This window comes from Clarias gariepinus, chromosome 9, assembly GCF_024256425.1.
Source record: "Clarias gariepinus isolate MV-2021 ecotype Netherlands chromosome 9, CGAR_prim_01v2, whole genome shotgun sequence".
Classification (NCBI taxonomy): Eukaryota; Metazoa; Chordata; class Actinopteri; order Siluriformes; family Clariidae; genus Clarias; species Clarias gariepinus.
In genome coordinates this window covers 27156146-27175179 of record NC_071108.1, presented here as the reverse complement: position 1 = coordinate 27175179, position 19034 = coordinate 27156146, and the positions used below count along the sequence as shown (strand labels likewise).

At 38.5% G+C, this 19034-nt stretch overlaps 1 protein-coding gene across 3 annotated transcripts in view; it reads right to left on the bottom strand.

The window, feature by feature from the left end:
* The window catches only part of mtor (mechanistic target of rapamycin kinase), a 125281-nt gene that overhangs the window by 96328 nt on the left and 9919 nt on the right, over window positions 1-19034 (bottom strand). For all 3 annotated transcript variants that reach the window (XM_053503232.1, XM_053503230.1, XM_053503233.1), the window contains 17 exons: window positions 18699-18899; window positions 17947-18081; window positions 17559-17834; window positions 17147-17255; window positions 16643-16826; window positions 16368-16496; window positions 15841-16085; window positions 15500-15715; window positions 14550-14755; window positions 14042-14164; window positions 13743-13826; window positions 13221-13313; window positions 11607-11741; window positions 9678-9807; window positions 3389-3639; window positions 2426-2509; window positions 560-727 (listed from right to left, as the gene is read on the bottom strand). In XM_053503232.1, coding sequence (XP_053359207.1) covers window positions 560-727; window positions 2426-2509; window positions 3389-3639; window positions 9678-9807; window positions 11607-11741; window positions 13221-13313; window positions 13743-13826; window positions 14042-14164; window positions 14550-14755; window positions 15500-15715; window positions 15841-16085; window positions 16368-16496; window positions 16643-16826; window positions 17147-17255; window positions 17559-17834; window positions 17947-18081; window positions 18699-18899 — 2769 coding nt within the window. The remainder of the gene's footprint in view (window positions 1-559; window positions 728-2425; window positions 2510-3388; window positions 3640-9677; window positions 9808-11606; window positions 11742-13220; window positions 13314-13742; window positions 13827-14041; window positions 14165-14549; window positions 14756-15499; window positions 15716-15840; window positions 16086-16367; window positions 16497-16642; window positions 16827-17146; window positions 17256-17558; window positions 17835-17946; window positions 18082-18698; window positions 18900-19034) is intronic.

The following is a 19034-nucleotide window of genomic DNA, read 5'->3' as shown; positions in this document are numbered from 1 at the left end:
GTTAAAGTTTCCAAGCAGTGCTAGAAATTCAGTTTTTTTCCCCAGTGAACTGGCAGGAAGCTGTTAATGCGCTGACGTCTGTGTTGTATTTAGTATGGTCATTTAATCTGCATTTGACTTGAAACGCGATATCTACAGAGTAATCACAATATCTATAAGGGTTATAATTTCTTGCATTTACCTGTCAAAAGTATTCGATCAGTAAGCTTGTGCATAGGAAAAGAAGATTCCAATGTCTTTAAATTAAATGAATGTGAATACCTTACCTGTGCCAATCTACTACAACGTTAACTAAATTCTCTTAAAAGCATCTGCAATCTCTCTTAAAAGCAAACTGGAAATCTAAACTAATCTTGCATTAATTCTAGAGAAAACAAAAACAGTGTTTACTGTATATCTGAGAAATACATCAAGTAAATACTCAAAGCTGCAAGGTTCAGGTAAAATTTCAGCTGTAAATGTTGGACAAAGTTGTCCAGCTGGCATTATACATACTGAAACGTAGCCATGACATTTGTGTGTTTTCTTGTGCTTGTGTCTATGTTTTGCACATCTTTACCTTCATGGTAACACTCCGCCCAGAGCTGCTGTCATGCATAAAGACCCGTAGCATATGTGGAATAAGTTGGGGCAAGTACAGCTTGAACTCTCCTCCCAGAGCTACAACTATCTGCTCAATAAGCAGGATGATGGTGTTCTGCATTGGGTTGTTGGGGGTCCAATATTCCTGCAGGTACAACAATAGATGAAAAAAAGAACATTGTGTGCACGATTTTGGCCACCATCAAAACCATAGTGATCAGAGCTAAAAAGATCTTTACTTTTAAATGCATTAGGGGGCATTTACATGAGCCATGTTTAGTCTGTTTTTATCAAATTCTTGTGCATTTACCCCTCTTTGCTGAGGTTCATCAACCATGCCTGGGCTCAGAGCCAAACCACTGGTCAGATATCATCTGAGTGAGGTGATTGCAGTCTGCATTTTTAAGCAAACTTTATTGCAGATCGACTGCAGTGAGAAAGCGATATAACTCAACTGCAGAAAGCGAATAAAACACGCTGTGTGTTTTAGTTTGGTGGACGATTTTTATCTAAATGTCCTGTCTGGCCAAAAGCAACCATTCTTTTAGAATTTGAGTCCTGACATATGCCTCTGCCATCAGAGAAGAAAAACTCCATTGATGTAATAACCTGTTCATACAGTAAATTCAGGCCAATAGGTAACTTTATTTTATTGCCCCATAATGTTGCTTTATACTCCATAGCAAATTAAAGCCTTTCTTTTAAAATTACTCGCACTAACAAGTGTTTTTCTAGAGAACCCATATGGTTGGAACTGAACAGCTGTGTGGCCACATTTTCTTATGGCCACACAGCTGTTCAGTTCCAACCATATGGGTTCTCATCATATCGTGTTTGGGTTTAAGTGATCTCTGAATCATTTTTTTTTTCCTGACTGCATTTCTTCCACAATGTGGAAAGTTCAGGACTAACCTTACAGGTTATAATAATGTGTTGGACTCTTAATTAATTTCCAGTAAGATTCATTTTGCTTGATGTAGGCCAATAAATTCTACTTCTAGGTATTATTCTGAAGAAGAAACTTTTGCTAAATGAAACAAATAGTAAACAAATAAATAAACACAATTTGTTTTATAATTTATACCTCACAAAGGTATGTTTAATTTTTGACCAAGAAATTAATACGTTTTACCAGCTTTCTTCCTTTTTTTTTTTTTTTGCTTTTGGGTCCAATTAAGTTTGTGCAGCATAAAACTAAAGAAATAGAATAATAATTTTGGCTTTAATTTACACTTAGAAATCGGAATAATACATGTGAAAGCACCCTAAACCTTCTCATTTAGACTGACGAGAAAAGTATAAAGGGGCAAACTGGAAAAAGGGTTGGATCTGCACTAAACAATATTAGGTCAGAGACAGTCATGTCCAGCCCAGGCATTTAGTAAAAGAGATTAAACCCACTTTTATTACCTGATACCTCTGTATTTTCTAGAAAAGGCAAAGAACATATGATGGGGGTTGGAAACAGTGAGTCATACATCTTATAAAACAGTCAAAATCCTTGGACAGAGGACTGCTGACTGCTGTAAGAGGCCTTCGAACCCCCAGCATGATTTTTATGACAAATCTGCGATAGCAATCTTGATTTGCTGCATCTGCATGAGTAAATACTCTTTAATTTGTTAGACTAGAGCTGCAAGGTGTTAAGTGAGACACTAGGAAATAGGCCACCAAAAAATGCAAAACGATCAACAGAGATCTTTCATTTTATAGTCACGTCTGCATAAACGTTTAGTAAAAACAAGCGTCTGCTACCTCATTTGGGGCAGACTGAAAAAAAAACCACACTCGTGAAGTAGATATATACCCCGGAAATCAAATCAAAGACATAAATGTCACTTACTCGGATCAGGGTGACGATGTCGTCCATGTATGGTCGGATGTGGATCTTGACAAAGCACACCACCATGCCTAGAAGGGGAACTAACTAAAAGGAAAAAAGAGACAAAGACCAGGAGCGATCAGAGTTTGTTCATCGTTCAAACTGTTTGGGTACACTTAATATTTTTAATAATTTTGAAAAAAATTAAAACATTGGTTCAAATTAAATGTACATGAGTTTATAAGAACTGCTTAACAAAGACAACAAAACATTTAGAAACACCTTCGTTTCTTTAGCAACCGCTCATTTCTTCATATAAAAAAAATTTAATTGGACTAACTTCAATTAAATTATGTAGATTAAATTTAAGTAATAAGAACTAATAGACTTCAACGTACCTTAAGATACACTCAAATTCTTGGTTGTTTAATGTAACATCCTCAGCAGCAACCTCATTTCCCCTCTCATCTGTTTTAACCACTGAGCATCACCAATATACTAATATACTAATCACCAGCCTCATCATCTAACATCATCTGCTCTGTTTCTCACTGGGTCATGCCTTAAGTTAGATGTTTTTTATGCTTTAATCATTCATAGCTCACTGTGTAGCGTAAAAAACAAAAACATTCCTCTGAAACTGGTCAGGTACAGAAACTGGACCGGAAATAAGAGCAAAAAAGTCCTTTCACCTAGTCTGGAAAACTATTCCTCAAGACTACATTAAAAATGCAACAAAGTCTGGTTCTTTGGAAGCAAACTGTGATAAAATCCTGGGTGTCCTAAGGTTTCTGCATACCCTTGAACATAGTGTGTAAAAATAAATTAATGTTTAAATTGAAGAAAAAGAATATATGGAAAAATGTAAATGAAGTGCATAATTGAAATAGGAACTAGTAGTCAGTAGTGTTTCTAATTACATTTCTAGTGCATTGCATCCACTATATAAATCTCCATCCCTGACAATGTGAAGTGGATGCTTACTTCTTTTATGCTGGTGTCACACACTCGGATGACGTTCAGAAACGTGGGCATGACCTGAGGCAGGAACTGCACACATTTCAGGCCAAGTGACTTGAAAATGAAAGTGACTGCTTGCACCACCATGGTGTGGTGATTGGAAAGCGACGGGTCACGCAGGATACGCATCAGCGTCACTATGGCGACAGCTGGGTAAAACTCATCCAGAGGCAAGTTGCCCATGTTCACAAGCATTTCGCTGGTGCTGTAGTCGGCTAAAAAGGTGAATAAGTAAACAAAAGTTTAAAGAATTTCCCAGTTTTAAATGGGACACATAATGAAATACAGTACCAGTCAAAAGTTTGGACACACCTCCTAATTTAAACTTTATTTAATTTGTTTACGTTTTTCGTTCTGTAATTTATTTTTCTAAATTCTAGAACAATACTGGAGATTTCAAAACTATGAAATAACACTTGAAAATAAGGTAATCTAACAACAACCTCAAAAACAAAACTAGTCAGTTGTTATTTTAAGACACAAAGGTCAGATGTTCTGGAATAGTCCTCGCAAGAACAGGATTTTTAAGTGTATTGGCGAAACCAGAGACCATGATAGAACTGGCTTTCATGAAGACATTCCCAGGAAAGCAAGACTTACCTTGCTGCAGAAGAGAAGGTAATTTAGAGTCGCCAAGTACATCTCAACATCAACTGTTCAAAGAAGAGTATTGCAGAATTTGGATGCTTTTAGCATTGTTTTACATAGAAATAAAAAAGTCAGGAAAAAACACTGGAGGAGGTGGTGTGTCCAAAGTTTTGACTGGTTTTGTACCTAGGATGTGGCCATGGGGGGTGCTTGCCAGTGCTGCTAGCAAAATGTGGGCATTTGTAAAGTATTAGTACTGTAGTAATCAAGTTACAACAACCACAGCCATCTTCTGTTGTTAAAGAAGTGGCATCTCAAGAGCATGGATATTTGACTTATAACATTACAGATTAGGACAGACACAGATACTTATATATAATTTATATATATATATATATATATATATATATGTGTGTGTGTGTATATATATATATATATATATGTATATGTGTGTGTGTATATATATATATACACACAGTCATGGCCAAAAGTTTTGAGAATTACATAAATATTGGAAATCTGTTCTTAAGTTTTTAAAATAGCAATTTGCATATACTCCTGAATGTTATGAAGAGTGATCAGATGAATTGCATAGTCCTTCTTTGCCATGAAAATGAACTTAATCCCAAAAAAACCTTTCCACTGCATTTCATTACTGTCATTAAAGGACCTGCTGAGATCATTTCAGTAATCGTCTTGTTAACTCAGGTGAGAATGTTGATGAGCACAAGGCTGGAGATTATTATGTCAGGCTGATTGGGTTAGAATGGCAGACATGTTAAAAGGAGGTTGATGCTTGAAATCATTGTTCTTCCATTGTTAACCATGGTGACCTGCAAAGAAACGTGTGCAGCCATCATTGCGTTGCATGAAAATGGCTTCATAGGCAAGGATATTGTGGCTACTAAGATTGCACCTAAATCAACAATTTATAGGATCATCAAGAACTTCAAGGAAAGAGGTTTAATTCTTGTTAAGAAGGCTTCAGGGCGTCCAAGAAAGTCCAGCAAGCGCCAGGATCATCTCCTAAAGAGGATTCAGCTGCGGGATCGGATAGCCACCAGTGCAAAGCTTGCTCAAGAATGGCAGCAGGCAGGTGTGAGCGCATCTGCACGCACAGTAAGGTGAAGACTTTTGGAAGATGGCCTGGTGTCAAGAAGGGCAGCAAAGAAGAAACTTCTTTCCAAAAAAAGCATTAGGAACAGATTTATCTTCTGCAGAAAGTATGGTAAATAGACTGCTGAGGACTGGGGCAAAGTCATATTCTCAGATGAAGCCTCTTTCCTATTGTTTGGGGCATCTGGAAAAAGGCTTGTCCGGAGAAGAAAAGGTAAGCGCTACCATCAGTCCTGTGTCATGCAAACAGTAAAAGCATCCTGAGAACATTCATGTGTGGGGTTGCTTCTCATCCAAGGGAGTGGGCTCACTCACAATTTTGCCCAAAAACACAGCCATGAATAAAGAATGGTACCAAAACATCCTCCAACAGCAACTTCTTTCAACAATCCAACAACAGTTTGGTAAGAACCAATGCATTTTCCAGCACGATGAAGCACCGTGCCATAAGGCAAAAGTGATAAATAAGTGGCTCGGGGACCAAAACGTTGAAATTTTGGGTCCATGGCCTGGAAACTCCCCAGATCTTGATCCCATTGAGAACTTGTGGTCAATCCTCAAGAGGTGGTGGACAAACAAAAACCCACTAATTCTGACAAACTCCAAGAAGTGATCATAAAAGAATGGGTTGCTATCGGTCAGGATTTGGCCCAGAAGTTGATTGAGAGCATGCCCAGTCGAACTGCAGAGGTCCTGAAAAAGAAGGGCCAACACTGCAAATACTGACTCTTTGCATAAATGTCATGTAATTGTCGATAAAAGCCTTTGAAACGTATGAAGTGCTAGTAATTATATTTCAGTACGTCAAAGAAACAACTGAAACAAAGATCTAAAAGCAGTTTAGCAGCAAACTTTGTGTAAATTAATATTTGTGTAATTCTCAAAACTTTTGGCCATGACTGTATATAAAATATATATAAATTTTCTGTATGTTTTTAACAGAACATATTTATTTTAAAATGCTCAATTATGACTTAAGCCATCTCCATGCTTGAAGCAGCTTGAAAGCCGAATAATTCAAACCCAAATATAGCTTTGCTGAAATAAATGTTCATGAGGATTTCAGAATAAGTCATTTACTCTTTATAAAAGTTATAAAAATAGTTTCCTTAGCACAAAGTGATACTACTGAACTCCTGCTCTATCTCTTCTCTTCTTCTTTTTACAGCATAAAATCAGACAAAGCAGTCAGACAGACCTTTAAATCTCCCCCATGAGCCCACATCTGTCAAAAGCACTTTATAACGTGACATGAAACAAACAGGACTGGATCGTTTTTGTTCTTTCATTGGTTCACAATGTTATTTAGTGTTTAACAAAAGACTTAACTCAATTTCAAAAATTCCACAGCTGTTTAAAATCAGAACGTTTAACATGAAGGTCCTTAATGTTCAGCAGAACCTTGATGCACAACAGATCAGTGACATTATTTGGGCTAATGTTAAATCGAGTTTTAACTTTCCCGCTGCCATCGTCTTATTAACTGTTCTCGCGTCCTTCTTCAGAAGTGATGGAGACGATTCAGCTAAATGGCTTGTGACTGACAGCCTTGGGCACAGCAACAAGTGTAACCCAAAACCTCATTACCTCAAGCTACCACAGCAATAAATCTGCATGGCCTGTGTGCTCTAGTTCTGTGAATGAGCTTTGCAACTCAAGTGTCCAAAATTACACAAGGTCTCGCATGGGGGAGAAAAAATGAACACTGAGAACAGGTTGGTAGCTTCACAACCATGTGACCCAGGAGACAGTGCGGTTTGTGGCAAGGTGCTTATTGCGGTTGTCTAAATGTCAGATGGGTCTCACATGCACATCAAACAAGTGTGTGTGTGTCTGCACGCCTGAGTGTGTGTGTTCAGGCGCTGCTTTTCATGAGAATCTATGACTTCATCTCCTCATGTGCTCCCCCTCGAAAAACGCCCCAGTCCTCTTATAAATTTACCGAGGCGTTTGATGTTGGCGTGAACAGTGTTTTGTCTGGCTGCTGGGAAAGTTAGTAAAATTGGGGCTGGAGGCTCACAGGTGCTGGGTTTTATTGAATTTACAATAGTACAACAGTAGACATCAGGGTGCCGAGCACAGTTGGAAGAATGTTTGGAGTGGACGGCAAAACAGCAGAATATGAGATGATGAGAAATAGCAAAATAAAGAAAGTATCTATCTATCTATCTATCTATCTATCTATCTACCCTAACAATTTATCAAATAATCAAACCTATACAAGAAGAAAAAAAAACATAGAACAGGATCTTATTAAAAAAAAAAAATAACAAGAGCCTGTAATATAATGACTAGGTGATATGATATGGGGTTGGGCAATGAGTAAAAATAACTTAGCACACCTTCATACTGTAATATAAACCTTCATTATGAAAATGGCTTTTCTTTAGAAAATCTGTTCTTCCCGGGTAAGGTCTTTCTCTGACTGCCCATATCTCGTTTCTCCTCCTCTCAACAGGAAACGTGACATGACTCATTCATGCATTCATTCTCATTTCTCCTGGCTCCTCACTGAAATGTAGACAGCAGCCAGTGCATAGTCTTTCTCAAAGAAAAAGTATGAAGCAGTATTCCAGGCAGCAGCAGCTGACTGAGTGCCCCAGACACTGCCCTTTAATGAAACTCTATCTCTCTGAGGGGACACATCTCCCACTTCCTGCTCCTTCATGTAGCACCACTGGTAAAGCCATTAGTTCTCTACCTACACCAAAATGAGGCAGGAGGAAAGACTCTCAGCCGTATTCAGAGCTCAGCAACGCACACATAGCGAGGAGTTAATGCTAAAATTGCACACAGCAGTATTCAGACCCCAGAAATAATGACAGACATGAATGCTATATATTAAGGCAATTGCGTGAGAGTGGAGTGTTTTTTTTTTTTTTTAAATAAATAAAAAAACAGTCATCCCTCAGTTATGTGTGACTGAGCTGAAATTTTACGAAAAATGAGGAATGCCATTCAAGAGCAACAGATATCAAATATTTAAACATGTTATAAGTAATCAATAGTATCATCACTATTGTCCATAGAAAGATAAAAAAGGTAAACATTGTGAATTAATTCGAAGTGAGCCATAAGTAGAGTAAATGACTGCTTGATCAGCTTACAGTATATGTCAAACCAGGGACACTTTAGAGAAATACAGTAGTGTGTTTACACAGACACTAATAATCAAAAATAATAGCCAAATCTGAAAAGATTGAAAGCCTAACCTGACCACAAAGTTGGAGAAAAATGCATCTTTGTTTCTGTTAAATTTTCAGAAGTTTAAATGCCTCGCAGCTGGCTGAACCACTTTGCGGATGTCAAAAACGTTATACTCCGATGAAATGCTTTGTGCATATGAACACGCATCTTATCTGATCAGCGTCCATAAAACCATATTCTAGGTAACTCGAAATTTCAAAGTGGAATAATTTCAATCAGATGGAGGAAGTACACACACACTACCAGTCAAAACTTTGGACACAACTTCTGATTTAATGGTACTTCCTGATTTTTTATTTCTTTCTACATTGTAAAATAATACTGAAGGCAATACAGTTGATTTAGAGATGTGTCTGCAACTTACCCTCTGTAAAGGCATCATAATGGCTGATAACTCTAAATGAACATCTCCTCTGCAGCAGAGGTAAGCTTTGGTCTTGCTTTCCTGGGATGCTCTTCATTTGAGCCAGTTTCATATGGGGCTTGATGGGTTTTGCAATTGGATTTGACAATACTGTTCTTGCAAGAACTATTCCACTATTGGTGCTCAAGCATTAAACTTTGGCACAGTTGGGGCTCAAGCATCAAACTTTTATCCAGATCAGATTTTATCTGAAATATTTAAATAACTTAAGGAAAGCAACATGTTGACCACTGCATTGTCTATTGTCACCCACCTTATATAATCTCTAAACTATGGTCCTCATCTGATGACTGATAAACTAAATGAATCACTAAAGCAAAACATCTGCGTAATATTTCCATGACTCTACAACAGTTGATTAATGTGGCTCTACTCTAGTATTTACATAATGCCTTTCTGAATAAGCTTTTAACTCCACATTGCTGTGGTCTGGCTTTGCCAAATGAACTAGGAAAACACTGAAGGTTCTTGTTAAAGACCAAAGATGCCAACATGCTGAATTAGAATGATTTGTGGCATAAATGTTTGGACATGTTGGTTGTGTGCGTGTCACTGGCTGCACCTGGTGAGGTCACAATACTAGGAAGCTTTGTATAAGACCTTAACTGTATATATTAATGAATGGAACTATAAACTATATAATAAAAGTGGGCTTAAAACAGCAAATGGACGGAGAGAGAGACTGCCATTTGTTAATATTAACGGGTAATGGTGCACAGTTGACAAAAAGTTACAAGCTTTGCTGTAAGCTTTTCAGGACACAAAAATTAACAGCATAATGAGGAACAATTCAATAAAAGCAAATGATAGTTTATGTTAATTATTAACAGCAATGTTACATCACAAACATGCTTTTTAATAACGGCATAATTATTTATTTTACAAAAATAAATAGCCATTATCAAACATTATGTTTACCTGAGTCTTGACTAGACTTGGATTCAGAGAGGCTTACAGCAGAAGCATCGCGTGACTGATCAATCATGCCAATGTTGACCTTATGTTTATAGGGGTCCAGTGCGCCAAGAAGGCCTAGCACACGGATTGCCTGAGAAAGAAAAGCAGCATTTCAAAACCAGGCATAACAACACTATGCTGTGTCAGTGACTGGTTTCCCTTGATAATAAAAAGTGTTGGAATATTTGGGGAAAGCTCTCCATTTTAACCACTCAAATCTGCTCTGTATCGCGTTACACCATTATTCAAGATTGTCACTAAAAATACAAATGGGAGTGACTATACTAGTAATGGCAAAGGTTGTATATTTATCTGATTAAATATTAATTTGGCAAAACAATCGTAAGTGGAGAAAAAAGTTTAAATTCCACTTATTAATTTATAGACTGACTGAGGTGACTTGCTCAAATGTGAAAAAAGGTATTGGCACTTTCTAAAACACTAAGTCTGCTTTCAGACTTTTAATGAATTACAGTATTCGTACCGTGCCTGGGTTTAACTGCTTTCCCCTCCTATTTCCCCCGTTGCCAGCAATCACCTTGCTCATATTGTTCTGTTCTCGAGTACAATTGTGTATTTAAACTCCCAGATAGAGCAGGTGGCAGTATGCACCTAGTTTGCAAGCCGCAAATAAACTAAAAGAGAAGAAGTGAACAAGAAAGTCAACTTTCCTGCTATGCCTAATATTATTGATATTTCCGAGGAAATGTCAATAGCAATCCTCTCATCTGTGTGTGAAAGCGTCTTAAGTGTTATCGTAGGTATAGAGATACAGTTGGAGCTTGGAATTGGGAATTTCCTTAAAATGCAAAAAAGGCTGTATCCACTAACAAATTAAGACTATACATGCATCACTGACGTGTTATTAGCATGACATTAAATATTTTTAAGAATAAATCTGGCCTTTAATTATTATTTTGACTTGCATTAATGTTGTTAAACAGAACTTCATAATTACAAGATCTTGACTTTTCAGACTGCACTAAAGAGTCATGGTAAAAAAATGTTTAGAAAGAATGTTCAAAATACAGAAAATGACTTGAGTTAGCATGACATCTGAAAACAATACGATAATGTGCCGAAGCCCACAAAAAACATGAATTTTAAACTTGCTTTTGTTGATCTACATCAATCCAAAACACCACACACAAATATTACTAAACTAAATATTGAGTAGGTCCCCATTTTGCCACCTTCTGTCACCTTTTTATGGGAACCCACATTAACCTTTTCAGCAATTTGAGCTACAGTACAGTAGCTCTTCTGTTGGATCAGATTACATGGGTCAGCCTTTACTCCCCACATGTATCAGTGAGCCTTGGCCACAATTGAACCCGTCGCCAGTTCACTGGTTTTCCTTCCTTGAACCACTTTTAGTAGGTCCTGACTATGGCAAACCAGGAACACCCCTCAAGAGCTGGAGTTGCTCTGACCCAGTGTAGCCACTGTACCTGTAGCTTCTGTGACAAAAGCCAGATTGTAGGGGGGATGTGATGCAACTCCAAAACTGTGGCTTGTTACCTGTCTACAGTGGTCTGGACCTACCAAAAATAGTTCAAGGAGGGAAATCAGGCTTACTGATGCATGTGGAGAGGGTAGGCTGGCCCGTGTAGTTCGATCCAATATAAAAGCTACTATAGCTCAAATTGCTGAAAAAATTCATGCTAGTTCTGACAGAAAGGTGTCAGAGCACAGAGTGCATCTCATTTGATGGTGGGAAAAATGGGGAATCTACACAATATTAGCCAGTTGGTAATAATGTCATGACAGATAAGTGTTTATTGTAAGTTTTTTAGATTCATGTTGGCATATTCACAAGTTGAATTTCCTTCAAGCAAATAAAGTAAGGCCAATCAAAAAAACTTGCAACACATGACCCATGCTTCTCACCTCTCTCCGGATACCCTGGTTCTGCTCCGTTTTTAGGAAGTTCAGCAGCACCTCCAACAAAGACGGATACTTCCTGTAAGGTTCCACCACATAGCCGGTACTGGCTACCTGCTGGCCTAGAGTCCACAGCGCCACCTGGTGAGTGACAAAATGCCAAAGGTTACTGATACTAACTCTGTTATGTAGATTAATATAATAATGTCTGTTTGCAAAAAAGCACAATAATTTGCCCTATGGCCTTATAGCTCTTATTCACTATTAGCCAGTTTATAATGTTTGGGTGCAGCTGTCCTTTTAAAGAAGTAGCTCAAAATTTAGGTAATATTATATCATTGTGTTGAAAGCGGGAATACATTTGGCCGATGCACATGTACAGAAGTTGCTCTATTGAGGCTTTCTTTTTTTATTTAACATTTACAAAAACAGACTGTAAAGCAAAAATGTTGCTTTGTGCTTTCTACTACAGGAAAAATCTTCAGAACCAATCGGTCATTTTTTTTTTTTTTTGCAATTTTAGGTGATGGGGAAAATTATGATTTTTGTTTAACCCTATATAAATTTTAAAGAAGAGGGAAAAGGCTGGTGAAAAACAATTGCTTGCATCTGTTACAGCTAAAGTGAAAACAGAAACAATGCATTGATGTCACTGGCAAACTGATGTGGTATAAGAAGAATAAAACACATTAGAATATGCTATAACCAACAAATCAAACTTTGGAGCTTTCCACTCGGCAACGTCACAGCATCCTGTTGTTGATTTGTCTATACCAGCATGCCTCATCTTGTTTCATCCCTTAATCAAAGCACACCACCAGACAACCAGATAACAATTTTTACTGTAGTAAACGCCATATCTCACTCAAAACCTTTTGTTGCTCATACCATCAGGTGAAAAAAAAAAGAAAACTCACAAAAAAAAGAAAACTGACATAGTAAAAGGGAGCCGCAGCTAAGAAGCGAGTCTTTTGTGTTTCTTTCGCTTCTGTTTTTCTTCAAAAACCCAAACCCACTTAAATCACCTTGACTTTATGACACCTCTGATGTCTGCAGCAGGAAAAGTTATTAATGCTGGAACTGGACCTGATCATTGTAGGAGTAACTACTAGAGTTTTAAAGCACCTGCATTAAGGTTTGCTTCAATAAACAGCGGCCTGTGGTTTAGTCATTTCGCCAAGCTTTACAATGGGAACCCTGCCATTGAAAGGTGAGAAGTGGGAAAAGCAATATAAAACTCATAACAAGCATGCCGTGACTAACAGCCCTGTTTAATTTACTGCAGGGGGGCAATTTCAGAAATTAAGAATAGGCTGAGCTGTGCATGTAAATAGCTTCACAGGGAAAATAAAAGATGATTACTGAAGAATAAAAACAAAAATGTGCCTAAAAATAAAATTTTATTTTTAGTGTCATCCTGAAACAAATTGTGATTTTTCTTGTATGTAAACTGCAGAGAGTGACATACTCGAATAAGAAGTAGCAGATAAAATGACAACAATAACATCAATTAAAGTCCTACATTACTAAATCTATACCATTTATATCTATACTTTTATACTATATCTGTTTAAAACCTGAAATTTGCACTAGATCTTTTTGCCCATTTGGATATCATACCTGTCTTTTGGCCAAGGATGACGAGTCCTGGAGCATGTCCATGATAATGGGGAAAAGCTCATCCATCCACTTTCTCATCTCCAGACCACTCACCTGCCATCACAGACACACACACACACATATACACACACGCACACACACACACGCGCACACACACACGCGCACACACACACATCTGGTAAATTACAAGCAATTTTTTTTTTTTATCATGTAAATCAACTCAAATAAAAATCACTAGGCACTACTAGAGAAACAATGGTTTCTCCCAATAAATGTAGATGTGCAAAAATTACCCGCAAACAGCCACTACCCTCTCCATTCTCTCAAACCTCTTCTTCCTGATCTTACTCTCCTCAACATGGCCGTCTGCACTTCCTGCCTCTTCCTTGGCTACACTAACCCTAATCTTGATGCTTTTGTGATCTTGCCACATCCAGGAAGTCATCTGATCAGAACAGCAGATGCGGTTATTCACATAGCATAATGAGCAACACGGTCAAGCAAGAAGCCAAAGGTCCATACCTGAGCCAGCTCCCCAATGGTAGCTAGAACACTTATGACTACCCCAGGGTTAGGGTCTGGGTCTTTCAGCTTCAGGATGAGCGCCTATATGAAAATAAATTGAGAGATTCAAAGAGCTTGCACATAATTAACCTTAACTCTAACAACAGAAAGATGGAGTGAACTAAATTATGATACATTTTAGTTAATTACAACATGATATCATAACTAAAATTTTAAAAATTATATCATGTAATGTTGGCAGTTATTGAGATAGCTACCAATCTATTGGTAATTGGTATAATGTGGTATGATTATACTTTGAGAATGGGCTCCATGTAAGGCCTGATGAGCCGAGGGGCATTGGACACGAGGTGGCCCAGCATGCGGGCGCTTTGCTCCTTGTTCCGACCCACGCCGCTGTGCTCCAGTTCAGTAAGGATCTAAAAAAAAGTGCAATGTTAAGCCTGGATCGAAAAATTAAGGAATAGGACACTGTTACCATGACGATGATCCATACCATATTAATCACTGATGCACTAAACACCTGAAGTGTATGTATAAGGTACGTATGTATAAAGTATAATAAAACTCAAGTGAGCATAAAGCAACAAAAAGGAGTACACTATCTCACAAAAACTACCAAAATGTTTGTACTTGAAATAAAGTTGGTTGAACAATTACCCCATCTGCTGGCAGCACTTGAAAATACATTTCACAAATTATGGGTGTGTTTAAATAACTGTTTAAATACCAGGTCACTTTAGAACTATGCAAGACCAACCCCCACAAAAAAACAAAGAATGTACAAAAAACACAAATTGCTACCTGAATGAGCATCTTCCGCAGAAAGGGCATGACGAAGGCTGGGTTCATGCTGCTGAGGCGGCCGATTGTGCAGATGGCCAGCTCTCGAATCTCAAACACTTCATCGTTCAGTGCCACAAAAAGAGCCTGCAGGTTCTCAGCCTGTGCCAGGTGGGCGTCGAAGCGTTCATCCAGGGACGCTAGCACGCAGTAACGGATGTCAGGGTCTAGAAATTTTACGAAATGGAGCACAAAGAAAATGCTGAAAGAAAGATGGAACACTAAAATGGCTAAGGCAAAGTCAACTTACAGTTACTAATTTTTAACCACATTTTCAATGCAAGCTAAAAGGATAAATAGCAAAAAAATCTGTACAGAATTTGTAGGACGTGACTAAATAATTATTTTGCACACAGAAAAAAAATAAGTACAGTCAAAAAATTAAAGTGGCAATTATTCATGTATGGTCATTTCAAACAATATAAAAATGGTATTCCTTTCTCTCCTTCTTTCCTTCTTCAATGCCTTTTCTTTTTTCTTTTCAACAGCTTTTTAATGGTGAATCTAGAGCATATAGATACATATACATTCATATATAACACAGCTATTTAACCTACCCTTGTGTTTGGACCAAATATCTAAAACCAAAACCACCTTTTGGACTATTCATGAATTTGTTTAAGTAGGAAGTGTAACATTTTTTTTAATTTTGGTAGTTAAAAAATAAAATTATGATTGCTGGATTCCAGCAGGTCCATTTTTCCAAGTGGTATCAAATCTAATTTTTATAAAGCCACTTTAAGCAAAAGCCTGGAGCAGGAAAGTGTTCTTTCTGTCCATTCTTTGTCCGGTCATTTTACGTCATCAATGTCTCCGTCATCATACACGAGGTATTTAAGAAACACATTGCATTTGTGCTGTTTAACCTGCACTGCTATAATTTACAACATAATCCACAGACATAATCCCACCTGGGTCTGTGATGCCTACTACCAGCAGTTTGCTGAGGACGTCAGCTACCACCTGCACGGCTGTCTGGCTGACCACGTGGCCATGTCCGCTGATCAGGTGGATGGAAGGCGTGAGGAGACGTGAACAAGTCCGTGCTGCCTCCATGCGGATTTCTTTGTGCTCACTGTTCAGAAAGTGGTCGGCGCAGTGCCGCACAAACTGCGTTAGGGAATGACCTAGAAAAAAGCAGCAGGTAAGTGAATGTGTAGCATGCAGTAAACTTCTAACTGCTGCTAAGTATTATACTGACAGCAAACTCTCGCAATCTTTAAAAAGAAAGAAGAGAGAAAGCATGTTCTACCCTCAAACTCAAAGCTTCCCAGTGTGCGGAGAGCCAGAGTGATGCTGCCTACATCACTGGCCTCGGGGATGTTGGTGAGGCTGGGTGAGGCCAACTGATGTGCAAGACCTTTGGGCATGCCAGGATGCCGTAGAGGCTTGTGCATCAGCACCAGCGACAGCATCTTAAGCAATCCATCCTGGATATCTTTCTTAAGTTGAGGAATTTGCCGGCTCAGGTCATACAGTACAGCGGTCAAAGCAGGGCTAGGACAAAGAATTAACACAATTATGAACACAGTATATTATAATATTACATTCCTGTACTCTTGGACTAAGCAAACTTAAAAACTGTGTGCAACATCACTACAAATTGTCATCCAATTATGCACAGTATTAACAAAACTGAGTGAGTCTGTGTGTGTGAGAGAGAGAAATTAACTTTATTTTATTCTTGGGCAGTCAGTGGGTGAAAACCAGTAGGGCTTTATGAACTGTGTAGGTTGTTTCTAGTGGAGATATCACTGATGCATGCATTTCAATGATTACCTAAGTCCTACAGCTAACATCGGCTCTAGAAGCTCCTTGATATCTTGATGAATGCTGGGTCCCAAAGCTCTAGACAGCATGCTGATACAGGTGAAGACAGTAGCGTCTACCTGCATGGTCTTTTGTCTCCTGAAAGAGAGAAATAATGAGACAAAGGGTATTAAAATCAGCTGGACAGCAATGTCATATGCTATTTTCATAATTTGATGTTAGAGGTGTAAAAAAATAATTCAGACATTATCAGTTAAAATAGTGTGTTATTCATTAATTCTTACTTATGTGCAAAATCTTTCGGTGGCAAGGCTGCTTTAATGATTTCAAGGATTTTGGAAAGGTAGGGCTGAATCTCAGTTCTCACGGCCACCACTAAAAGCCCGAGGGCTTGGAATGCAGCTGTGCGCTCCTTCTCTTTCTTCAGACACCCCAGCAGGTGGGACATCGTATCTGACAAATACTGATCTGAAAACACACAGGCAGAAAGACATCAATGTCAAACATCTTCATAATTGTTACCTCTACTAACATCACCAACTTTGTTGGTGGTATAAGATCAAGAAATATTCCGAAGCATTTACACAAATTAGGGATAATAACGGGAGTTAATAACTAGAGTGAGTGCATAAACTTTACGGTTTTCGGGTTAAAAATTATGATTATGTCCAAATATTTTTAACTACCACACACTTCCAACTTAATCATAACTGCAAATTTGAGAAAAAGATCTGGTCATAAGATATATGAATATCTAATCATAACATGCCACAATCCAGGGTCGCTACCTGTAAAGGGATGCGGCTGGAAGGCTGCAAGTCGAGGCAACAGGTTGAGTATAGTCATCTGGATGAGAGGATTTTTAGTGGTCCTGTACTTCAGCACCCAGCGGCATACCTGATAAAAACAGCATGTTAACAAATCATACACAGGAAAGTATCAATCAGTCCTTAAGGACAAAGCAAAAGACAGAGCTGCCTAGTATGATTGGTCTAATGATTTAATTCATTTTCAATAACAGTCTAAACAATTAGTCCAGTTGTTATTTAAAGCCCAAATCGATTTTCTGCCAAATAAACTTTAGTGGTTAACATGAAAATAAGCATCTTATTACCTTTAAGAAAAACAAAAACATTGATGAGGTGATGTGTTCTTCAAATTATGGCAGCCTGACAAAGTGTGATTTCTGTGACACTTTACCTGGTCAAAGCGCTCCTCCATCAGCTCGCGACAGTAACGGCTTTCCACCAGCGTGCTCTTTGAGGGCACTGGCACAGCACCGAAGCTGAGGAAGCACTGCTGACTGCTGTAACCCAGCAGTCCGAGCAAGGCGTTGGACTGTGGCGGCTGTACCGACTGGAAACTGGTGAAGGGTGTGATGTGGCGCGGCTTGGTGCCAAAGCCCATAAGCTCCTTGCAGTACTTATCGTGGACAAGCTGCTGCTGTGTGATCTCATCCATCTCCTCTCGCATTCGCTAAAGAGGCAGAAATAGTGTGTGTGAAAGGCAAAGTAAATGAGGCATAAAATAATGGATGCAGAGTTTAAAGCACAAAGTTGAACAATTAAGATGATACAAAAATGCAGACCTCTCCCTCCATGCTGCTGATGCGAACCAGTTCGTTCAGTATGAGCATGGCACCATGGCACCTGTCATCCTTGTTCATGCCTTTCTCCTTAGCCAGCGTCTCATCAAAACCTTTCTCTGCCTCTTCAAACGTTTGCTATGGACCAGAGAAGTATCCAAAACATTATTCATTTCAACAGCTCCAGTGGCGTAAAATCTGTAGGATTAGTATACGGCTAAGTAAAAAGATCGGAATTCTTCTTTTCTGGATAAAAAAATCTAAATTTATTCTTCTTTTCGAAAATGTTACGACATGACCTAGATTCTAATATCTCAGTTACATTATTAGCTAGCTTAAAAATTTTAAACATGAACTTTAGTTTAGTTTCATTTGCTTTACTGTGCTTCACTGATGTTTAATAACTTAAAACACTCAATATTAAAACATTTTACAGGCTAACTCATAGCATTCTGCTACAAGTAGAGAAGTTACGAGCCAATGGGAACAGAGCATGAAGAGGTTTCAAGAAGATATAAAGGCATTTACAAATCAACAAATCTAACCAACCAGCAGTCACACAATTCCAAAATACACAACAGGACTCCTAGAGTCCTCAGCTTCAGTCAAGAAAAAGTTTCATCCAATTTACAACTGGGCAACAATAAGCTGAACCCATTCTAAACAAGTACAACCAAAACAACAACAAAAAAAAAAAAACTCAAGCAACCTATTTAGAAATTCACACCATGCCATGTGAACTGGTGAGAGCTTACCTTGTACCACTGAGGTTTCTGCATCTCCTTGGTCTCTCTCTGAGTGGTCAGGATGAGGCAGGCTCTGAGAGCAGACACTGCTCCCTCACGTATAGCCTGCTTAGAGTCCCAAACTGCGTAGAAGATGTTGTCAAAGAACGGCTGAACTTGTTGAAAGAAGAATGTGGGTGCACTAACAGCCAGTTCTCGCAACACCAGCACCTGTAAATTAAAAGTGTTACGGTGAGGTTTCATTACCTAGTGATCCTAGTCACAAACAGAGAGTCCTAAGTGGTTTTAAGTTCACACTATGATGACTCTGAGACAATGTATCGCTATGGCACTCGGCAATCAGTA